The following is a 24,514-nucleotide window of genomic DNA, read 5'->3' on the forward strand; positions in this document are numbered from 1 at the left end:
GAATAAGATAGATGAGGTCTGTAATAACTATGTCACCTTGCCATACTGATGTGTCTTTACATAGGCCTGTCCGATTTTACTTGCTAGGGCACTATCCTTTGGGTTCTTCTTCAATGCCTGTTCGTAGATGGTAATAGCTTTCTCAGTCTCCTGAATGTTCATGTAGGCATCACCAAGAATTAGAGATGTTTCTGTACTTGCTTGTTTGTCCGAGAGTTCTCTGTATAACAAAAAAATTAATCAATAAATAAATTTAAAAAAAACTTACCAGAACACCCCCCCCCCAAAAAAAAACAACTTTCATGACATAGTATTCTGAAAGTGGATAATACACACCACACATATACACAAACAGGCAGACAAACACACAGATACCTTCGCAAGTAAGTTAATAGGCTATGAATTTCATCAAGACCAGGAATGCTGCATTTTCTGATCAATTCATTCTCCATTTCAGACAAAGTAATATGAAACGATACTGCTAAAACCATTATAAATCTATTGCAACTGTCTTATGACAGTGTGGACATAACCAAATCACTTTGGTTGTCCTATGTTGGTATTTTATTCAAAAATATTACAAATCTATAAGCTTTGCAATTACTCAACACCATACTATCCTTTAATATAGAATTCAAGTTTGTTATATTTCAATTGTTATTGACATGATAGGGGAGACTCATCTAATTTCATGCTAATTTTTTTCCTTTCCATGTAATAACAATGATAAAATCAAAATGATATAAAATCTAGACTAGTAAAATTTTAAAGACAAGTGTTCAGAAATTCAGCACCCTACAAGAATATCATCTCCCTGTCCAAAAAAAAAAAAAAAAAATGGGGCACCAGATGCTGTAAAAACTTATACTTTAAGTTAAAAGATTAAATATTTTTTCCGGTGTACTACAACAGCAATAGTACTCTTCACCTCTCTGAATCTCAAATCTAAATCAAGATTTTTAACCCCCCAAAAAAAAACACAAACAAAAAACAAAAAAAGAGTACCTCTTTCCCTTAATACCATAGTTCATCTCTCATGTCACTTAAGAATTCTTCTCTGTTAATTTAAAACTTAGCTCAAGGACACGTGTAGAAGTTTACATCTTTTTTTCTTTTGTTTTTTGCCTTTTTAGACTTTAACAAATTCGATGTGACTTCTTTTTTTCCTTTTTCACATTATGACTACCCCTGAAGGTCTGCCTACTCATATCCTTATCTCAAGGAATGCATATTATCGGATTCCCAAGGTCACGGCATGTTTGATTTCCATCTCCTGGTCACAAGGGACCCATTTCTACATATAATAGAATAACATTAACTGTACATGAAGTACAGAAAAGGGTCACACACCACTTGTCAAAGATTTCACTTCCATCCATCATCAATACCTTACTTCCTATGCATAATCAAGAATATTTGAGGATGTCCTTTGTAAACTTTTTTTGTATTACAAAACATCGCAAAATTTCTGGGATCTCTGCAGAATTTCAGGCAGTACTACTCAATATAAGATTGCACCTGATCAACTTACAACACAGCAACCCCCCCGTCCACCCTACTCCCCCTGCCCAATTTGTGATTAAGGAAATACCCCTAAATAGGTAAGCTGATAGATCGTTATCATCCATCAATCTCTTTTGGGATGCTGAATATGATATTCGTAGGCCTAAGATCCACCTGAATGAGAGTTTAAATGGCCCAGAGCTGATGTTCTACTTACCAAACCTACACATCTCTCCTAAAAGTGTCAATATGTACAAATTACTTTTTTTTGTTCACAACTGATATTAGAAATAAGAAACAACAATGGTCGTGTTAACTTTACCTGATACATGCAATATAGAGTCTTCTGTCTTTACGGTGATTTAGGTAAATATCACCCATCTTCACTCTGGCTTGCACAAAATAACTGCAACAAAAATACCAAGAACATCCATCACACCTGAGAATGGCTTTATTATTAACACAATATTTATCATGAGAAAAGCAAAACTGAAATTGGTATCAACAATAAACCCCCCCCCCCCCCCCAAAAAAAAGTGCTTGGTATTCTTGCAAATATAACAACAATTAAACAAGAACAAAGTTGCATGTTTCGTATTTATTTTGGAAAATCTTAATAAAAGAGCATTTAAAGATCATTTGAGCATTCAACCACTTCTTTACCCCACCCCCAGGATCCCCCCCCCTGCCCATTGTCCTTGGAAAGAATTGTGGAATGAGATAAGGAGTGCCAAAGTATTCATGTGATCAAATTTACACAAAGAAAAAGCAACGATTAACAAAATATCAAAAATTAATTTGACGAGAGATGACTCAACCTCCCCCGTCTCCCAGCTCTCTACCTCCCCCCACCCCCCAGCCACATATCTGTATCTCGGGGATTGTTACTTAGTTTTGAAATGCTTTAAATTTTCACCTTTGTTCTGGAGTGACATTCCTGAGCATAGACAAAGCTTGTTCAATGTCACCTCTATGAAGGGCTAGTTCTGCGTTTGAGATGGTGATTCTTATCTCTTCTGGTGTTCCTGTAAACTCATGAATAGCGTCTTGCATCACCTTCGCTGCCTCGTGCTGGTGAGAGATCAAATATACGTAGTGAAGCAAGCGATTGTACTCCCAACGGACTATCTGTCAGATTTGATGACAAAATTTTATACCAAATTTTCCTCTGAGGGAGAAACAGTTTGTTCACTCTTGCATGCAGTTAAGTCAAGGAATGTGGTCAAATTCTATGCAGCATCTGGTTCGTTGTGAATGAACAGATAGATGTACAGGGAATGACGAATACAAGGTTGGTAGTTATGAAATGACGGGTATTAAAGGGAAGATGTTTTTCTTATATTTTAGTTTATATCTCATATCACTAAAATTGGTGTTGCAAATGGTCCAACAAGGACGATATCCTACATTTTTTTCCATAAAAAATGACCATTTCTTAGAAAGGAAGGGGTGATGCCTTTTGGTTTTACCAATTACTTTGTGTAGACACTTCATACTAACAATAGCACACATAACATGAAATTTGAAAAATCGATATTTCTGACATTTTCATACTTAGGAAAAAAGGATATTTGATATTGAAATTTTATCTGTCAAACATTTAACAAAAAGTCAAGTCCAAAAAGCTGCTTTCAAAATGGAAACTCGAATAATTGGAAAAGAATGATTGATATGATTTTTTTACCTGAGCATCAGTTGCTCTGTAAGCTTCAGCAAGTTCTAGATACACCGAAGCTCTATCAGTTAGGGACACGGTCACCCCTTTATTTCTTCTCGCAGCCGATCCAGCTAATGACAAAATTGATAGGAAAAGAAATTACACAAAATAAAAATACATATAAAACATATGGAAAGATATCAAGTCATTCCTGAGAATATGGAGTTTTAATGTAAGGAGAAAACAAAAAAATGTTATAAACATTCTTATTCAGATCTAAGAATGAATTATTTGTAGTGTTGGCTTCACATCTTGGACTTGTTATTTTGTTTCGAATGACCTTTCCAGAGCAGACAGAAAGAATAAACCCAGCTTTTAATGTGTGCATAGTTCATCAAGAAGACGAAGATATAAGGTCGCTAGAGAGCCTAACAAGCTATGAATGTTAATTTCAAGAAACCAACTAAACCTCTACTTCTTCAAGTTTCGTGAAAAATCCTTGACTTTGAATCTGAAAGAATCTTTCAAACGGTCTATGATTTATATGATATATATCAACTTAGATAGAGCAGAGTTGAGAGCCCACCGCCTCTAAATTATACAATGCCGCATATATGTGTTCTGTCACATTCCAACCAAACGTTCTTCACAGAAACACTGCTGCCATGTTATGTTATTTCAACGTTTGTAAAGTTGCAAATTTAACAGTTGAATGAGGTAAAATGCTAGGGACAAAATGAACAGACATGATGGTAAAGAAAATGGTTAAAAAACTTAAGAAGTAAAAGTGTGCAAACTTTGACATAATGAAACTGTTTCTCTGATTTTTGACCCATCAAACAAATATTATCGATACAGACATAAGTTTTCAAGTATTGGATGGATCATACTTACACCTCTTCTTAACCCCCGAGAGGTTCATAGCTGTTTGCAAGGTCTTCACACAGTCATCGAGTTGACCCATTTTCTTTTGAGCTCTAGCTCTTATAAGGTGATACAGTGGCATCTCACGTACCTGTGATCAGGAACACCGAAAACATTTTGGATAAAGCATCATCATATTTATATTTGAGTATCATCGATATAAGACAGAACAAGGCAGAGATTCATGTTCCAGAAATTTCACCATTTAGTTGGATATGTTTAAGAAAGAACAGTTTGTTAAAAATGTCTCAAAAAGCCAAAGTTATGATAAATGAACCAAAACAGGATAGGAATAGTATCATGCAAGAAGTATGCAAACAATTCTTGACAACTGTGAGTGGACCAATGTTACGAGGTCTTCTTGACAACCGTGAGGGGACCAATGTTACAGTCCTTGTTTATAGGTCAAGTGCGTTCTTTATCAGCGGGATAGGCAGTACTTTAAGTGAACTTTTAGAAAACTGTTGGAGCAACATTATCACCGTACAAATCACAAATCCGAGCTGCATTCATCATCTGTGTGATAGGCAACACTTTAACTAGATTCATAGAAACCATTCTAGTCATCTCAAATCATTTTCACAAGCTATCAATCTGATAACAAACTCATCCAAGCCTGACAATAATTTCTGATTATCCAGATAACAACTGAATAAGCAGAAGCAAATTGGATAAAAAGTTAAGATAAAACATAACTATTAGCAAACTGCTTATCCACTAAAGAGCCTGTGTAAGAGAATGTGTAAAAGTAAGAGGGCCTGATGTTTTGATCCTAGCAGGATCTTCTTCAGAGGCTGAATGACAAGTTACAGTAAGAGAGGGGACAAATACATACACAGAATACAGACAGGTTAATGAGCAGGGTGAACACTAAAGAGAAAGATGTAAGAGAATTAGTAGACAAGGGATGGAGAGAACAAAAGAAACAAACAGGGGGAAGAGGAGAGGTAGGAGATAAACTGTAGAGGGACAAAGAGAGGATTAAGGTAAGAGGGTCGGGAGTTAACTGGAGAAGGACAAAGACAGAAAAGTGTGGAGAAAATTATATAAATAAATTAAAAAAAAGAAAAGTTGACAGAATTCTCAACCATGAAGTTCACAACAACAACAACCCAACAGCTTATAGCTATTAGGATTGAAAAGTTGTTAGATAAAATAGGAAGCACTGAAAGGTGGAAATCAAATGAAAATCAAATTAAAAAAATACTATCTGTAACTGTATATCACCTAAATAGATACCCTATGTAGTTTACATATTCAATTGTACCTGACACATATCCCCAAATGGACACCAAAAAAAAGGCAAGATTTCTTAACAATGGAACACTACCATTTCTGGCCCATTGCAAAGGTAACATTCTCTTTTATTCATTTCTGTTACAGCGATCCACTAAAGGGAACTTACCTCAAAATTATAGCTGAGCCCCATTTCCAGAGATTGCTGCGATTGTTGAAAGTTACCCTGATAAAGGTAAATCTGAAAAGACAAAAAGGAATGTAATGATAAAAATAATGAAAATGATTACTGCTTATAATAATAATAATAATAAATAAGTTCTTAATATAGCGCCAAATACCAAAAGGCCTCTAGGCACTTTACAAAACCTAAAAAAAATATTAAAAAAAATAAAAAGACAGAGAAATCAAAGGAATAAAAAGTCTAGAAAACACATAATGAAAATTAAACAGTATGTAAAATATGAACACAAAAAGGTAAGCTAGCTAGCTTACTAAACCTATTTTCTTTTATAGATAACTTATCACTTATACTACGGTTATGATGCTTTACATCGCATCCTTTCTCTTTTACCTGTATGGGGGTTTGTGTTAACTAGCCTTCTTAAGGTATGGGGAAGATGGTATACATTAATTTGGTGTACGTTAAATTTACGAAAGCTATACTGAAGGGCTTAAGTTTTGGGGTATGCTTAGGAAGAAATCATCCAAGTAATGCAATCTATGCTTGGTCATTGATGTATGGCAAGTGTACCAAACCTAAGGAGTAGTATGCAAATTAATATCTAACTAATCATTATGTACAGTAAATTATATTATCTAGCAAAATAATTGAAAATTTTATTAAATTCTACAACTTTTTTGTTGAGATCTTTTTTCATAATTATCTGTAGAAATCACTTGCAAAATACAAATCAGAGGCACAAGATATACCTTCTGAGGAATGCGGCATATGAACATAGGTAATAGTTGATAGTAACAGCAACGGTGTACAGAGTGTGTGGATGGGAGGGGGATGGGGTCTGGGAGAGGTAATTATGTGGGACGGGATGGGTGTGGGAATGGAATGGGTGAGATAACTGGAGGGGTTTGGGAAGCGAATTGGGAGAGGTGATGGGGTATGGGAGAGGTAATTAGATAGGTGTGGGAATGGGATGGGTGAGATAAGTGGAGGGGTTTGGGATGGGCGAGGTGATGTGGTATGGGAAAGGCAATTAGACGGGTTTTGGAATGGGATGGGTGAAGGGAATGGGAGAGGTGAGATAACTGGAGGGGTGTGGGAATGGGAGGGATGTGGGAATGGGTTGGGTGAAGGGAATGGGAATGGGAGAGGTTAGATACTGGAGGGGTGTGGGAATGGGAGGGATGTGGCAATGGGATGGGTGAAGGGAATGGGAGAGGTGAGATAACTGGAGGGGTGTGGGAATGGGAGGGATGTGGGAATGGGTTGGGTGAAGGGAATGGGAATGGGAGAGGTTAGATACTGGAGAGGTGTGGGAATGGGAGGGATGTGGGAATGGGATGGGTGAAGGGAATGGGAGAGGTGAGATAACTGGAGGGATGTAGGAATGAGAGGGGTTTGGGAATGGGAAGGTGAATGGAGTGGGAGAGGTGAGGGAAATGTGATGAGATTTGTGCTAAAATAGTGGATGTGAGTTAAATTTTCTGACAACATTTGCATGGTAGTCCACCACACAGGGAGAACTAAAAAAATTACAAAAGCCACAGCTGAGTTCGAAGGCTTACTGTCAAATGGATAACGTAATTGTCCTTCAAACCTTACTGCTGTCCAAGTGGCCAATCAAATATGTTGCCTCTCTTAAAATGCAACCTTATTGCATCGGGTCAATTGTAGGGATGCAAAACTATAAATCACATTGAAAATGTCAGACAGCTCCCTTGATTGGTTTATGGTTTCATCAATTAGGTACTAATTGCTCTCATTTGTAGCCAAAACTGTTTCTTCTATGACCTTAATATAAGGTCTATAAAGAAGGAAGAACCAGGAAAGAAGTCTTCTTTTTTCAAATATATTCATGCAAAAGAGCTTAAATAAGGACTATATTATATATGTTTTACACAATTATACAAGGACGAAATGGTGTACATAACAATAGTCATCTTCTAAATGGAAACTCATTCTTCAAAATACATTTAGTACCTGTGCCATGAGGAGGTGGGCATCTGCAAACTGAGGTTTGGCATCCAGGCACTTTTGTAGACTTGCTTGGGCTTGGTCCACCTGGCCCATTAGGTATCTGACTTTTCCGATGAGATAAAATGAGTCTACCAGACCAGGGACTGCCTTGGTGATGGGCTCTAATACAGCATTACATCTCTGTAGAACAGAACTGACCGGTTGACCAGCAGCCTGTGGCTGTAAGGGGGAGGGGGGGGATTGGGAGGGGAGAGAGATCGAGAGATATAAAGTTGCGGCATTTGATCTGCGACACAAGTAAGATTAAACTTGTTTGAAACAAGGATACATACACAACAGATTGTGACTAATAACTGTGTGCGGCTCTAGACCATGCAATGTGACATTTACAACAGTCTTCGAGATCAGAAATTGGGAGAGCACTCCCTATCCAAGGTTATAAAAGAACTGTACTTCAATGAATTTGCTGGCAAATATTTAGGGAGTGCAAAAAGGCACCTGTACAAAGTGCACATCATGGAATTCCCCCCATGCCCCCCCCCCCCTCCGCCCTCTTAGTGTTGTCACTGAGCGTGCAGATATGACATCACACCTGTTTGCATCAAGTTTCACTTATGGTACAATCTGTGACAAATATCAAGTACCAGCATCTTGATAATGCCATGAAGAACTTACTTTCAACTTTCACCGGGATGTGCCCTGTTTCATCAATAAGAGGGTAAGATTTTCTTCTAACTATAGCTATCCTCTTTTTGCAAGTATCCTTAATCAAATGTTAAGATCACTGGGAAAGAAGACTGTTAAACCTTCCACTGCATAGATCTCTGACAAATATCATTACTTAACCCATGGCTGCATCTTACCTGCCTCATTACACACAGAGTGAGTGACAGATCAAAACCAAAGAAACTGCGGAAGGCTAAAAATTTTGAATCATTTCCCGAGAATTCTGCGTTAACCTTTGGAACGGCAGAAGACTACGATTAAAATCACAAACCTCCGTTGGTGCATAGAGCAGGTAATCCTGTACGATCTCAAGGACAAAGTCGGGGTTCAATTGCGTGAAATACGATGTGCCTAGAGGGAGGCCTTTCAGTGATGCAAAGTGGACCTGGCTGGCTTCGTTGAGCAACTCTACGATCTCCTCTCTCGGTTTGTTCTTCTTTCGCGCCAACAGTGCCTTCAGGTACAGAATCTCCTGCGGGAGAACAGGGAGGAGGAGCTATTACTCATCGATGATTCATTTTGAAAAATTATTGAAAAAAGGTCAATAAATTCATTCATAACATGAATATAAGTAGGCTCATTTTACAATAACCCAGCCATTCGTAATATTATTTTACCATATAATCGGGATGTTTTTCTCACGGACCTGATCACGTTCGGCAAGGTTCTATGAACAATTTCGGCGGTGTGTTCGGCAATGGAAAATATTAATTACTTGTTACTAAGGTATTTCAAAAGGCCAAAACATTACTAAAATATGGACGACATATTGCAGATTCGCAGACTATGCATATTGCTGGTATCATCGTTGCCACAAGCATGCCCCAGTTGTTTTTTAGGTATATTTATCTTCACACTAAAACATTTGCACTCGTATAAGGGATTTCTGTCTTTCAGGAGAAGAATTACTTCCTACAGCAACTACCATGACAGCAAATTCCCCACCGGTAGCATTTCAGACAGTTTGACAAGTATCCGAGATCTGGTAACTCTAGAAACCAATTTAAAATAACATTTTACAGGAAAGAGAGCTGTTTGTTTTTTATACACAAGTATGGACAGATCAACTGTCTGGTATCTTCAAGCATCAAGAAATGTTTGCAGCGTTAACCTTCGCTTGGCATTATCTACGTTTACGGAGAAACTAGATTGTTTTTGCAGATTGCCGCCATGAAAACTACCAGGTTGACACGCTATATTCGTATTCTAATACCAGCAAAACTTGTGTAACCTGACCCGTAAAATGAAAACATAGCGACATATACAGAGAACAGACCTGAGAGAACGTGGAAAATATCAGAGAATAGTTCATGCTTGATTAGGCATATCAGTGCTTGATTCTCGTCAAGATAAAAAATTTAGTTGAGGGATTAAAAGAAAAAAGTCTGTTAGATATAGAATTCAATAGATATCATCAAAATTGAGAAACCAACATTTTAAGTTTCGTTGCATTTTTTAAAGTTCAATGAAGCAAACTCTGATTGACTTCTGAATGACGTAACCAGATGGAAGAGGAGATGACCTTGCCACCTCTGATGGGTTTAATGTGTTGTTGGGCTAGATAGATTAGATGGGATATATGTTGATTGAGGGGAGGAGTGACATTAATGTTTAAAAATGTTAACAATGTTACTTAATTTCCAGATCAAACTTCAACACTTGGTCAAGACAAAATGACACCCTACTCTGCATAATGAATCGGGGCTGCAGCTGTTGATGTTGTCGTTGTTAACTGTTGAGGGTAACAACCAGCTACTCCCTTTCTTGATACAACCCCCCCCCCAAAAAACAAAAAGATAATATAAAAATAAATTCTTTACATATTTGCATAGTACATTTTTTCATGCAGAAAATATAACAGTGAACTTGAGGTGTGAAAGTGAAATATGGTTGTGAAAGAGAGCACAGCATTTCTAATACATTTAATAAGAATTTTTTATAAAACTTTTAATAATATAATAATGATAGTATAATAATAATATATATATATATATATATATATATATATATATATATATATATGTTGAGACTAGTGGAACACTAGTAGTTGTAACTCAAGAGTTTCACGCGTTGAGCGATCATCAGACAACTCTATATTCCGCTCTGTCCACCGGCTATAGAGCACTCTGCGCCAAGATAGACGCCAACCAACCAACTCTATATATATATATATATATATATATATATATATATATATATATATATATATATATATATTTATATATGATAATAAAATGATAATATTATAATATCATAATCATAATAATAACAATAATAATTATTCTTTTATAGTATTTTTGATACTTCTATAATATTAGTAGCTAGCATGATCAGTACAACTTACAGCTGACTTTCCGATGGATTCCTGGATTTCTCCAAGAAACTCCAACTGTTGCTCTGCATCTTCAACGTTTCCATCCAGAAGCTGACAACGAATCATTCCTGAAACGAGAGAAACATAAACGAGGGAAAATGTCTTGGAATTGTAGTATAATATTAACCAAACAAAATAAAAGGTGGAAAGATAACCAAGGTACGATCTCTTGTGGTTACCATGGGAGCAAATAAGAAAAGAAAGGAGAATGTTGTTGCCAAAAAAAAAACAAAAAAAAAATAGATGAAAATTATTTGATCTTCATAAAGTAGAAAAAAAATTCTTTTAAAAAGTGACCCCCTTTTCCAATACCTGTTAAGGCTACTACGCTTGTTTCATCCAACTTCATGGCATTTTTGTAACATTTGAACGCATCTCTTGTCCTGCCTTGCAGGAGCAGCTGATAGCCAGCTTCCGTCGGATACTCCGCAGAGTTGGGGCTGATCTCCATTGCACGTTCCACCATGGTGTACGTCTGTTGTAAGACTTGAGGGCTTCGGGCACACTGCAAATTGTTCAAACGCATACGGAATACAATCAGTAAACCTATTCAATTTGAGCCCCCCCCCCCAAAAAAAAACAGACACAATTTGTTTGGCTGTTAATTTTGACAAAGTTGTTGAGAGGTGCTATTTATCAAAATTAGTAATGAGATGTGACAAGACTTAAAATTCGGACTGTCGCACCAATAAACTAGACAAGATTAGTGATAGAAGTAAAGCAAAGAACCATAGAAGATGCAACAAGTCTTTATACTGAGTCTGACTTAAGTCTGATGTAAGTCTGACAGTACTGTAGCCATAGAGATATGCCTGGTACGACTCATTGTCTGGACATTTCAGTAAAGTGCACAAGATGTAACAAGTCTTTATAATGAGTCTGACTTAAGTCTGACAGTACTGTAGCAATAGAGATAGGCCAGTATGACTGATTGTCTGGACATTGAAGTAAAATGCAGTAGATGTAACAGGTCTTTCTAAGTCTAACTTAAGTCTGATGTAAGTATGACAGTACTGTAGCCATAGAGATATGCCAGTATGACTAATTGTCTGGACATTACGTAAAGTGCAGTAGATGTAACAAGTCATACTCAATAAGATATTAATTCTGACTTACTTCTGACAGTACTAGAGCCGTATAAACAATTTAATTTCTTGACATGAAACTACAGGGGGCATGTCTCTTACCAGTCTTGCATATGTCTGACAATAATCAAGGTATATGTCTGGATTCTTGGGTTCGAACCGATCAAGCAGCTGGATCAACTCTCCGAGTCTTGCAGAGGCCTATTAGACAACACAAAGAAAAGAGAATGTCAAAGTAGTGTGATGGGATTGCAGCTAACTTTCCTTTGCAGATTGTAGCACGTACTTATAAACTACTTTGAACAAATCATACAAATTAAGCTTAACATGTTAATATAATCTGTAGATTTTCAAAGACAAAACATGGGCACTTAAAACTAGACTGCCCACAACTTGCAGACATATTTATGCTACTTTACATACAAGATTCAGGGCTTGAGCCATTTTGTCTGATAAAGGTTTTAGCTAACCGGAAGCTAGTTGTAAATCTCAGCACGCAGAGGAGGATGTTCAAAGATTTCATCACAGAACACTTCTCGAGCAAACATGAGTGAATCAAGTGTGGGCAATACGATACGCCTATTGAAGGCAACAAGCCACTTTTGAAGTAATATTGACATGTTATACTCCTCCTTGTCATATTTTACCTAGTATAATTTTCCACTCACAAATGTTTAGGAACATGAAATGTTTTTGATCAGGTAGGCCTGGCAGTTCAGGTTACTGTGCAGAACTTAAGCATCATGGGATGAATAATGAACCAAGAGTGACTGACATCATCGTATTTAATCCTGAAATTTTATATCTCAAGATCAAAACTTTTGTTCAAATAAAGATCTTTTACCTCGTCATAACTCCCGTCTCGACACAGGAAGTGGAGGATCTCGAGTCTGAGAGCTTCCAAGCAGTTGCTATCCTGAGTTAGAGCTCTTAAAATAAAAAAGTAAAGGTGACATTAACATATTTGTCTACTTGCATATTAATATTTTTCTGTCTATTATTGATGGTGGTGTATGGTAACACCACACGTCTCCCTAACTTGAATCACTGTGTTAAACGTACGAAGCTGCACTGACAGACGCGTAGTAGTTGAAACTTTAAAATTATTACCACTTTTTCAAGATGTGCAGCATGTCAATGTCTTTTCTCTCCTTAACAAATATATGTGGTATCTGTCATATGAAATGTTGCCAAATTATAGTGACTTACAAACTGATAAATTCAATCCAATAAATTCAATAAGTCAGTGTGGTGTCTTAACGTTTCCGTAAACCACAAGGCGTACCTTTGTGCCGTGTCGATAGTCTGTTCCCAGTCCTGCAATGCCAGCTGCAGTCTCATTTTTTCAACCAGGGCCGGCATAAATCCTGGAAATGAGACGACTACCTCGTTGATCAGTTCCAATGCCCCAGAATAGTTGTGACGAAGGAAAAAGAGCTTGGATTTACCCATCATAGCTTGGAGATGCTTAGGAGACTTGCTAAACCATTAGAACAGGAAGAGGGGGAAAAAAAGATGAAAAGTTAAGTTGGAAAGCAGGATTTTGTGTTGAAATCTGAAGACATCTTAACAATATATTAAGGTAGGTACCATGTCAAAGGTAGGAATTCTGCATGAGGGGCTGCAGCCTATTGCAGCCAGCCTGCTGCATGATCGAGCTGCAGCCTCCTGCAGCCAGCCTGTGTAGGACGTACCCTGTCATGTTCCACAGAACTTTTCAAACAATAAGCACTGCAGGTTGGCAGAGATAATCTCTATTGTTTGATATTGATTAACCCTAGCTAAGCTGAGCAGAGTTTTTCAGTTGCCTAATTCCAATACAATGTAGCTATTAACTTTTGAAACCATTCAACTATCATTCTGGAATGGTACAGGAAATTTGATACTTCTTGAAATAGTGTTTGATTATGCTGGCATTTGATCATCACCGACGTTATAAAAATTCACCAGGGAGAAGGTCAGAAAAACACAGAAATGTCGAAAGCACCAAAAATGCTATCTTTGAGGGAGAGAAAAACAACTAGATAGATAGATAGTGTGTTACTTTGATCAATTACTTCAAACAGTTATTTGAATCCATGCAGCTATGAGTACTTGGTAATACTGCTGCTACTACAAACTATAGATACAACCTTATGACGCTACATTCAACATAAATACCACTGTGATCTATGCAGGTTAAACAAATTAGTTAGCAGCAGGCAGAACCCAGGAAACTTGCAGTGGGAGGAAACACCTCAGACAGTTTAGGCTAACAGAGAAGTACCATGATACTTAGAAAATCAGATGAGGTTTATTATCTTCCAGGTTTTATGCATCATAAAAACTAAACAAAGATCAATCAGAAGTCACCACAAGACTTACTTTAAAACTTCTTCAAAGTATTTAGATGACTTCTTTACGTAAGCATCCCTTCCGCTAGTCATGTCAATCCAGGCTCTTAAGACCATACTCTGATTGCAGTAAACAAAAAATTTGGAGACGGCTTAAAAAATCAGACAATTATATGGCTAATTGCAACCACAAAAAATGTATTTTCTCTGGCTTTCGTAAAAGAGACACATTTCTTTGTTCTCAGGCATTGCTTTTTGGGATATCAAATGTGATGCAAGTTCAGTTTGCATGTACTGTAGCTGTGAAATAAAGGTCATTTCACTATCTAGTTATGTAACTGACGTCATGATGAAAAACATATTCCACTACTTCTCTATCACACATAACTAGTTGTTCCATGCAAACAGTGCAAACAACCAGTACTTCTGAAGATCAGTATGTTTCTACTTTCTCTTTTGTTTTCCTTTTCACATTTTCAAGGTAGAATGTTACTAGAGTTGACATTGAAAACCAATGCTACCATTAGGTCAACAGATTCAACATTTAAGATTTGGCATTTTGCAAAGCCATCTCCATTTTATACAGAAATTACACATAGTAAATAAATGAAGAGCACCACACACGAATGAAGGAAGAAGAAAGTTGATGATGTCATATTTAGACTTGATCAAGTCTTTGGCCTTTTAGTGAGAGAAGGAACGTAAAATCTGTGATATCTCTCCATCTGGTGAAAAGATTTTTCTGAACTGATTAGGGGAAGGTGTTAACGACAGTCATCTCTATCATACAAATCAATAATGAATGTTTGGGCTTTTGTCTCTTATAAAACTAAAAGATTTTTCATTCTAGAGTCATGGTGACTCACCCAGAAGAGAGACTCTTAGGGAACTATGCAAGTATAAACTACCTTAAAGTTAAACAAAGAGAAAACTTTTAAGAGTGAATATCAAGCCCATTATAAGAAAAAAGCGATTGAAAGATCAGTTATTATTTACCTCAACTGATCCCTGACTCATTTTCAGAGACCGGTCCACATATTCCCTGGCTTTGTCGTGTCTGCCGGTGTGCCAAAGGAAAAGACCTGCAAAGAAGAGGGCCTGGTGAAAGAAAAAAATGATGGGAGATAAAAACAAATAAAAAAAAAACTTGTCCTAATATTAGATGTTCAGCAGCAGTGTGACAGAATGTGTTCCAGTTAAATGTACTAAAAACTAAAATTTTCTGCCTGACACAAAACAAATGGGTGGTAGAGGGTAAGAGGGTGGGGGTGGGGGTTGTAGTGACATCCTGAGGACCCATCATCTACAAAATACTTGTGTCCATTCCAAACTCAGTCTTCTTTCAACAAAATCAATGGACAGACTGTGCCTTTGAATTTATTCTACATCCCAGCTACATGGAATATGGTGTCAAACTATTAATGTGATGATATATTGGTGTCCCAAGAATACAAGAATCCTCACTGCAATTACTTGAAACAAGAAAGAGAGAGAAATAAAGGATAACTCAACTTTCAGATTCAGTGAGTGATAACAATTTAAAGCAAAGATTACGTGCAAGTCTTCACCGTACCTTGTCATTGGCAGATTTTCTTTCCTCTTTCAGTTTAGCATCTAAGTCTTGCATTGCCTCACGGTCTGTTCCAAAAATTTGAAGAAAAAAAAGAAAGAAACAGCTCTTTAATTGGCGTTAGTCGTCTTTGCAGACTCGTTATGTATCACTCACAAGATTATCTACACTTGTCTACTTTTGTGTGGACTGTTCCGCCATGTGAACTTGTTATTCTGAGGCATCTAAAGCCCAGGGTTGATGACTAAAGTACGTAGACCCAAGGTAGTTTAAATTGCCTATACAAACCTGTACTCCCAGCGGCAACAACAACTGAAATTACGTCATTCGGCTAGAATTTAAGGGTTTTGATCTTTCTTCCACTGTCGGTACAAGTCAATATCATGTTTTGGCCAATTTTAATTGCGTGGCATAAATGTCCCACATGGTTTAATATCATGGATATTCCAATACTTCAACAAATCCCAATACGTGATAATTGTGTGTACATGGAATATTATTTTGTCAAATACCTGTGCGCCCCAAGGAATGGTCTTAGCACCTTGTTTTGCTCATTGTGTACACATGAGATGCTACGTCATCAAATGTCAGTTGCCCCTTGATTTAGTTTGCAGATGATACTGCCCTGATTGGTTTGATAAGCCTGTTATATATATATATATATATATATATATATATATATATTTAGATAACAAATAAATAGTTCTGTCAAACATTCAGATAAGAACTTTTGTTTGTGAAGAAGACAAAAGAGAAGATAAGTGACTTTAGGAGATGTAACTCTCAACCTATTTTAAAGCTACAGTAGACAGTCTTCAACCTTTATTGCATCTTGGTGAGTGTTGGATGATCAACTCACTTGGAAATGAAAACTTTGATTATTTAGTAATAATATCAACACAAGATTGTATTACTTGTGTAAACCATCTGTACTGGGTAGCCATATCCTCACTATGTTTATGAATCAGTGATTTTTGCAGTGTATGGTTACACTGTATAGTCTGTTGGGATGGAAATGTGGGTAGTTCAGATATGAAAGGTATCAACTCCATTATTAAACGAGCTAATCATGGTGTAAGAGACGGCCAGCCAGCCAGCCAGCCTAGGCCGAATCATCCTACCAAATGTCTTCATGGATTGAGGATGAGATTACGTCTGTTCTTGCCAACAATAACCAACGACAACCCATGGATCTAGATACCTGAATAATTCAATAATCCCTCCTAGTCGACAGATTAGACTACGGTATGAAACTACAGTGCAAACCGTCATAACGTATTTATCCCAGCGCTGTGTATTAAACATTTTGCATCAATCTCTTTAAAAGTTGGGGTTTGTTTAAATTTAAAATATCACTATGAATATCTAGGAATTTAACTTCCCCTTCTCTTCTCTCTTTCACTTCTTGGTGCTAAGCCTTAATTTTCTTGTGTATATTACTTTAGTTTGCACATATTTTGATCATTTACATGACTCTTTTATATCTGGGATACATCATGGAAACTGAAATTTTAACGAAAAATTATTCAAATCGATCGACCAATCATATCTAAACTTAAAATGTTTCACACAGACTAACTTTGCTATCATCGACAACCCTTCAAGGCACCCACCGAGAATCTTAGCCCAAAATATTTCACAGATATAAATAATGGAATTTTGCACAAATTACTCACCTTGGCTTTTTGACTTCTTATGTGCATAAATCAAAGCCATGGTGGCACAGAGGTGAACTGTCTCGTTATCCTTAATAGATTCCAACTCTCGCATGGCCTCTGATGAGCTACCTATTGGTATGGCGACATATAAAGATAAACAAAATTACATAGGAGATGATATACATATTATATTAGGCTTCCATGTAGCTAATATCATTACAAACAGGTCAAATGTTTGGTATGGTCTTCCCGTTGGCTGAGACGAACAAATTTCTGTTCGGACATTCTCGGGTTTGCAAATACACACCAACATGTACACTGCACCAGTGCACCTACTGTTCATCAAATTTGCATGTTAGTGCAATACAAGCAGAATACAGACACCATTTGTACTAAAATCAACATTTATTGTGTACAAGTTTTCATCATGTAAAGGATTTGAGTTTTGCTGGTATGATAAGCAAAGGATAATATTGTGAAACTTAACGCTAATCAGTTGGTATTTCTTTCAATAATTTCACTTTTTTAATCATTATTTGAAAATACCATTGACCATCGTCATAACATGTGAAAGAAAGTTACTCTTTGTCATGTATAAAACACATCTTTACTTTTAAGTTGTAGTTAATTTATCACTTCAACAGTAGTGAACAGGGTATTTAAAGCATTGCAAGACACATTCCATGAATGATACAAATGCATGGTAGCAATCCCAGAGCTGCTTTCATCACGATTTTAAGATACTCAGGTTTCAATTTCTCAACAACCACTTAAATAGGTTGAGAATGTAACAAGATGAAGAATTAATATTACGCTTCCCAAACTCTCAGCTTCTTTTGGTAACATTGTACATGTACTATATATACAGTACGTATACAATATAGTGTTTCAAACACAGAGGGATACGACAGCATTACAAACTCTTCATCAATAGCACTGATGAACTCATTAAAACTACCTATGGGTAGACAAGTCCCAAGTCATGTCAAGTAACTGATGAAGAATCTAAGAAAGAAATCATCATCGAAACAGGATGCAGTCTTTAGCTGATGAAGTCTGAGGAGTGGAGGATATTTACTTTCCTCATTCCTTCTCTCGATGTATTTTTTTTTTCATTTCCATGTCAAAGGGAATTAATGGGATGTGGAAGCAATTTCATTGCACGTCCACCATGTAGCTATAAGGTGTTCTCTTTTTTTCACTGATGATTGACAATTCTATATTAAAAGGACACATTCAAGTTGCAACATCAAGTAACATCACTGTCGCCCCAGGATATAAGAGGTATATATGTGAACAATGTCTCGAAACCCTTAGAACGTTGAAAACTCTTCTTGGACTTCTTGCTTGATCCCACTGGGGACCTACTTGCCCCCTGATATTTACACCAAAGGTTTCCGATTTCGTTGCAGGTTCCTGATTTTTTCTTCTTCTGTTGTTGTGGTAATTCAAGACACAAGAGTTGTACGTACAACGATCGGATCTTTTCCAGGCATGTGTGAATCTCTCCAAGCAATGTTCAGACAACTGCAATTACCGGCTTTACTGATTCATAGTGATAGGAAACAACTAAAGTAATTACATATATCGAGTCTTCAACTTTAGGGATTGTGATACTTTTTGTTTAAATCACAAAATTCTGGAAATAGAAGGGTTCTGCCGGAATACCCTTCGAAAGTGGAAATGAAGAAACAAAACTATTTTAATTACTTTACTTATTTTTAAAGTAAAAAGGCTTCTGTTTCTGACTAGTATACCACATAGATCATGTAAGATGGTTGCTATTGGGCAAATTTTGGAACTGAAGAACTCTACACATTGAAATGTAACAAAACTTGCAGCCTGTGCTGAGTTATAAAGAGGGTATTAAGATGAACTTCACAAGAAGAGAAGGTAAAAAAAAGGAAGTTTTTGTGGAGACTTGAATAAGAACATATGAAGACTAGAATACAACCTTTAAACTCATATGAGAATATTGAAGTATTAAACTTAAAAACATAGTATAACTGAGTTTTATGAGACTCATTATCTTGAAGGGATTGAACATGACAAAGTGCAACAGAATTTAACTAGAATATTCATTAATGTGTCATCATTACAGGGGGGAGGGGAGGGACTGAGAAACAGCAGTCTGGTCCCTAGTTTGCTTATGTGGATGACAGAAGATGAGGTTCATCTAAGAATTCTATGAATGGAACCTGTGGGTCCCTGACATGGGTGAGAGGACAGCACAGTCATTTAAAAATCAGGATATAATTGAAACATTTTAAAAGACATCTATATCTCCAGGATATAGATCACCACCAGATGGTCTGTAATCTCATCATGATGCATGTTCTTCAAAAAGTTTACTTCATACAATATTTTCCTCGACTATTTATCCTTGCGATGTGATGTATATGAGACTTTTAAGGATGATGAAAAATTTCCAGTAACTTTGTTTAAATATATTTCCATTTCAGATGCCAATTTTGAAGGGTACTGATAAACATTATCATAAACTAAAGAGGACCTCCATAAGAAACTATGAAACATTTGCAGATTCCACAAACAATATGCTGGTAACTGTAATATTTATAACAAGCTTTATCCAGGTTAGTCTTGAGTTTGATTTTTACATATTGTCATCTGCTGACCACACATGACCTACCTTTGACCCCACTTAACACAATGGCAACTTTGCACTCATTATGGTGGCATACTCCTATTCGAGTCAGATATATCAATGGAGTGTTCTCCATGGGGGGAAAGTGCCAAAAAGTAGTAGGAGAATATCATTTTTGATATGTTATCAATCAAGATCTGATATTTGTGGCTTGGATGTTCAAGAGCATGAATGGAAGTACATGTCATACAAACATTGGGTCAATTGAGGCAATTTTAGACCCCTTTAGGCCTTCCAGGAGCAGAGTACAAAAATTGTTTACTACTGAGTGAAGAGGTTTGTTTACAAGTGACAAAAACTTCAGACTCTCATAGCAAAACTGCACAGTTTATGATACAGAAAATTGATGGTGCCATGAATGGCCTAGTTGTCAGCTATCCAGTAATGGGTTGCATTTAGCTAGTGATAACTTTTATCTAGATTTAGAGACCATGTTAGTTGTATGATATAGTGCATAAGTCAATGGGACTTTTAATAAGTGTATGCTACCTTATGGGTAAGCCACATACCAAGTATCAACTTTGCCAACTTTGCACAGCACAAATTCCCTTTGCCTCAGGCAAAGAAGAAACAAGTTCTGGAACTGGTGACAATGTATATGGAAACAAAAACAGAAGTTGGCTAACAATTCTACTAGAGATGCAAGGTGCTTCTCAAAGACTCCATGATTTTAGCTCACCTTCTAAGATTAACCCATAGGCTTTGAAAAATATCAAGACTGCATCACTTCCATATCTCCTTATAGCATCAACTGCACTGCTCTGCATGTGATGGTAAAGCTTCTCTTGACAGTAAAAGTTCAGCAAAGCCTGTGAAAGTTAAGACCAAAAATATGATTTAAAAAACTTGGTTTCCAAACCTCACTGTGAGTAGACTACTAGATTACCAGTGAAGCTGTCCTGTGTTCTATGGACAATCCATCCATTGACATCCATTGAGTTGTGGCAGATGGGCTATTCCAAAAAAGTTTGATGCACAAAGTGGTTAACAAATGTTAAATATTGTAGTCAAAAGTGGAGAAGATGTATAGATCTCCTATTTAAGTTTGTGAACTACTGTACAACCATGGAGAGACAAGATGTTAAGAATACATTGTAATATAGCACCATGCAGCACTTTGCCGTTACAATAATAGCTGGCAAATTTCATACAGTTATAAATAACATCATCAAACTTTTGCTCAGACCTGCTACTGTAACCTTGATGCAGTTAGTAACACATTGCTATTTCACACTGATAAGTGCTCATGTTACTGAAACAATAACTTACATGAATACTGACACACTGTTGGAGAGGGGGGGGGGGAGGGGAAATTGTTTTAAATTGAATGCCAACTTTTCGACTACAGTGTACATTAATAAGTGAACCTACTCATGCTTGGACAATTGCTTTCTGCAGGTCTTAGTTGTCACCTGTACAGTTAACAATTCTGTTCACTGGTATCATAATCTAGTAATTCAAGACTTCAGCCAACCTTAGCTTTATTGATCTAATTTCCAAATTGGTGGACAGCCTTGCACAATCATCGACAGATTTATTTCTGCTTTGACATTTCCTTGAAGGACATCTAACATTGATTTACTCCTGGACATGACTTTGGAGAAACGATGGCTTTATTGCAGTAGTCCAGCACCCTGTAATTTTGCTAAGGGACTAGAGGCTAAATGAAATTATGCTCATTTTAATATGTTCAGTTTGACCGATAAACTAGCGACCAAAAAAATAACTGATTTCACTTAGATTGATTCACCTTTAGACAAAACCAATGTGTGGTTTTTGCGTCTAACAATTAAACAATATGAGATTAGCAAAAATAATATACTTTTTCTTACCAAGGTAGTTTCATCCTCAGCAGCCATGACGATTGCAGCGTTTAACCTGTTAAAACAAAAGAAAGACATCCAAAAAGGCTTGACTATATAGGCAAACAGAGGAAAAAAAGAAAAAAAGAAGAGGGTTCATAAGAACCAGCACATATTAGAATTCCCACTTGATTAAATTTGCCTACTTTGGCTTTTAACTTCAGTAACTAGCTCAATTGGTAGAGCACAGAGACCTTTTAATCCTTAGGTCACTGGGTTTGAATCCAAATCTACCCTAAAATTTGTTTGCAATTTTTAAAAAGTTAATTTCTTAGTCAATTTTCCACTGTTGCAAATAAATAAATGTAAAGTAAATATATGATAAGTTCAATTTCTTTTTGAAATCCCCTTCCCTGCTTATTTCATTATTGCATTGAATGAAAATGGAACACAGTGATCCCTGAAAATACAGACATCCACTAGCAAAGGAAATGGCTAAGTATACTGTATGTAGGGTTCGCCACCAACTAAGAACTGGATAGATGAGGACATTGGTTTGAATTTCATTCCAGCCAAAAAATTACTTGCTCTCAAAACAGAGATGATTAATTGCTCCTTATAAGTACTTGATTATAGTTTGCAATTTTTGCAAAATTGTAATGCAATTTTTCATGTATGCAATTAGCATAGATATTATGTCATGGGTTTCCAAGAACTCTTGACCAAATTTGACTAAGCACTTTGTGTCAAACTTTGGCTTATTACTGAAATAATACCTATTACAAATATTTGTTGGTATTGATTTCATAACATATATCTAGAGGTATCTTATAAAAAATATAATTTCTGACATACGTACGTCTATTGTAGTGTTAGTGATATAGTAACTGTACCATTGTTTTCTGAATGCTTGAAAAACTCCTAAAAATGTTATAATCCATATGTATGATTTTGATCACATATATATGCAACGCAAATTGTATGATAGCATTACGAACAACATCTAAATTTGCTATCAATATATAGGTTGAACTAAGTTTGGCACAGGCATTGAGTAATGGTGTTAGTTTCATACATTAGTTTGAACACAACAGTGTACATACAAAATTTCACAAATTGGAAATCAACAGATCACCAATAATTAAACTATACATGGTTGAGTGGATTTGAACACAATTTCTGATCTTCATCTTGAAGGTTTTACCTTCCATTAGAAGAAGAATTCTTCACACAGAACTTTTCACAGTAAACTAGATACCGAACTTTATGACATGAACATGAATCTTGCCAAGTGCTTAAAGTTCTGCAAATTGAGTGCCATGATTAGGTCAAAATGTATCGATATGTGACCCTCACTGGTCTAGCAATGTGTAAATGTAGCCGATTTGTTGAGATTTTAACTTATGAAATAAACCAACAGGATGGTAAGTTTGTTATATACTTGGGGATCAAAGAAAGGAATCAAGAGTTGTAATGGAAACTTGAACTTGGAGTTAAACTTGAACTTAGAAGGTGAAGTGCCGACTCCACCCCAAAAAACCCTCTGAAACTGAAAGACGGTATTCTGTCATAGTAATTATAGCCTATATGCAGAAGGCTAAGTGGTTATCATGTTAATTGTTACTTTCAATCATGGCAAGTCCCAGTCATGTTTAAGATCTCTCTACAAGAAAAATTCTAACTTCTAGCCATAGTCTACCTTGGCTGCATAAATATGTTCAGGCAAAGCTATGTTTTACATGTGTCATTGATCAGAATTAATTGTTGGTCTAGGATAGGCTACATATTTTTATCAAAGTGGCTATTCTTACGACTGTTCGTAAGAATAATTTCCGACTACGCATGCGCAGTTGCTATTTTTATGACAGGAGAACTATTTTTTACGACCAGGAGTAACAATAATTTCCGGTTAGGGCTAGTGTTAGGGTTAGGATTGGGGTTTAGGGTTAAAGTTAGGGTTAGGGTTACCCCTACTACATGCGCAGTTGCTTTATTTACTTTACTGAGCTTGAATTCGCCTTTGTTGTAAGAATAGTTTATAAATAATTGTTACGACTAGTCCTAAAAAGCCACGGCCTATTTTTATTTAAACTGACAAGGCACATTTTGCATTGCTTTACTTTTGGTTCACTGAACCCATCATCCTACTGTAGGCCTAGGCTAACGTAAGATTCCCTTATGTACTGAGTGCTGGGCCAACTAAAGTTAAACCTAACATTTTACAGTATGCCTAGCCTACAGTGCGGTAATTCACCTTAGCCTAATAAATGTTATATTGCGTTCAGAAGTAGGAGTACAGTCAAGCCTAATGTTAAACTTTTACGTACTTGTTCATTAGTAGTACTGTTAGGATAGCAACAATTTAAAAGACGTAGGCTAGACTTTCAGCTTTTCAGCAGTTAGGCACTCTAAGTTAACTATATTATATGGAACGAATTAATTTTTCAACCAGATGTAACATTACCCTTCAAAACGGTTCCTTATAAGTGCTCACCTTTCGAATTCCAATAAAAGAATTTTCTTCGTAGATAGACTTTATCAAATTGCTTTGGTATGTTGTTTAGCAACTAAATCGGGGTTGCCGTACATTCATAAATATGGAACGCCATCTGTTTATCGACTGTTAGGGAAAATATCAACTTTTCAAGGCAATCATCTTGCTATATACAGGTTAACATCAGCAATTGCAATATTAATATTGCATAATCATACTTTTATTAAATCAGATAATATCAGTTTGGCCAAAAATAACATCATCATATGACACCTAGGCTAGCATGTCTCTTCTTCAAGCTAAAGGTAGTATTCTAACTTAGTAATTCC

At 36.4% G+C, this 24,514-nt stretch overlaps 1 protein-coding gene across 3 annotated transcripts in view; it reads right to left on the reverse strand.

Annotated features, from left to right (window-relative positions):
- Positions 1 to 24,294, reverse strand: part of LOC139966482 (tetratricopeptide repeat protein 21B-like) — a 44,175-nt gene extending 19,881 nt beyond the window's left edge. For 2 of the 3 annotated variants that reach the window (XM_071969530.1, XM_071969528.1), the window contains exons 1-20: positions 24,186 to 24,294; positions 21,722 to 21,767; positions 20,569 to 20,698; positions 17,243 to 17,353; positions 15,570 to 15,634; positions 14,993 to 15,094; positions 14,028 to 14,116; positions 12,949 to 13,143; positions 12,508 to 12,592; positions 11,766 to 11,864; positions 10,891 to 11,083; positions 10,549 to 10,646; positions 8,476 to 8,676; positions 7,482 to 7,697; positions 5,490 to 5,561; positions 4,055 to 4,175; positions 3,188 to 3,291; positions 2,420 to 2,574; positions 1,826 to 1,909; positions 37 to 220 (exon numbers count right to left, since the gene is read on the reverse strand). In XM_071969530.1, coding sequence (XP_071825631.1) covers positions 37 to 220; positions 1,826 to 1,909; positions 2,420 to 2,574; positions 3,188 to 3,291; positions 4,055 to 4,175; positions 5,490 to 5,561; positions 7,482 to 7,697; positions 8,476 to 8,676; positions 10,549 to 10,646; positions 10,891 to 11,083; positions 11,766 to 11,864; positions 12,508 to 12,592; positions 12,949 to 13,143; positions 14,028 to 14,116; positions 14,993 to 15,094; positions 15,570 to 15,634; positions 17,243 to 17,353; positions 20,569 to 20,698; positions 21,722 to 21,748 — 2,331 coding nt within the window. In that variant the 5' untranslated portion in view covers positions 21,749 to 21,767; positions 24,186 to 24,294. Of the gene's footprint in view, positions 1 to 36; positions 221 to 1,825; positions 1,910 to 2,419; positions 2,575 to 3,187; positions 3,292 to 4,054; positions 4,176 to 5,489; positions 5,562 to 7,481; positions 7,698 to 8,475; positions 8,677 to 10,548; positions 10,647 to 10,890; positions 11,084 to 11,765; positions 11,865 to 12,507; positions 12,593 to 12,948; positions 13,144 to 14,027; positions 14,117 to 14,992; positions 15,095 to 15,569; positions 15,635 to 17,242; positions 17,354 to 20,568; positions 20,699 to 21,721; positions 21,768 to 24,155 lie in introns of all 3 variants that reach the window. The other variant, XM_071969529.1, reaches the window with a different exon arrangement.
- Positions 24,295 to 24,514: the final 220 nt, after the last annotated feature.

The sequence above is a fragment of the Apostichopus japonicus genome, chromosome 4, assembly GCF_037975245.1.
Source record: "Apostichopus japonicus isolate 1M-3 chromosome 4, ASM3797524v1, whole genome shotgun sequence".
NCBI classification, from domain to species: Eukaryota; Metazoa; Echinodermata; class Holothuroidea; order Aspidochirotida; family Stichopodidae; genus Apostichopus; species Apostichopus japonicus.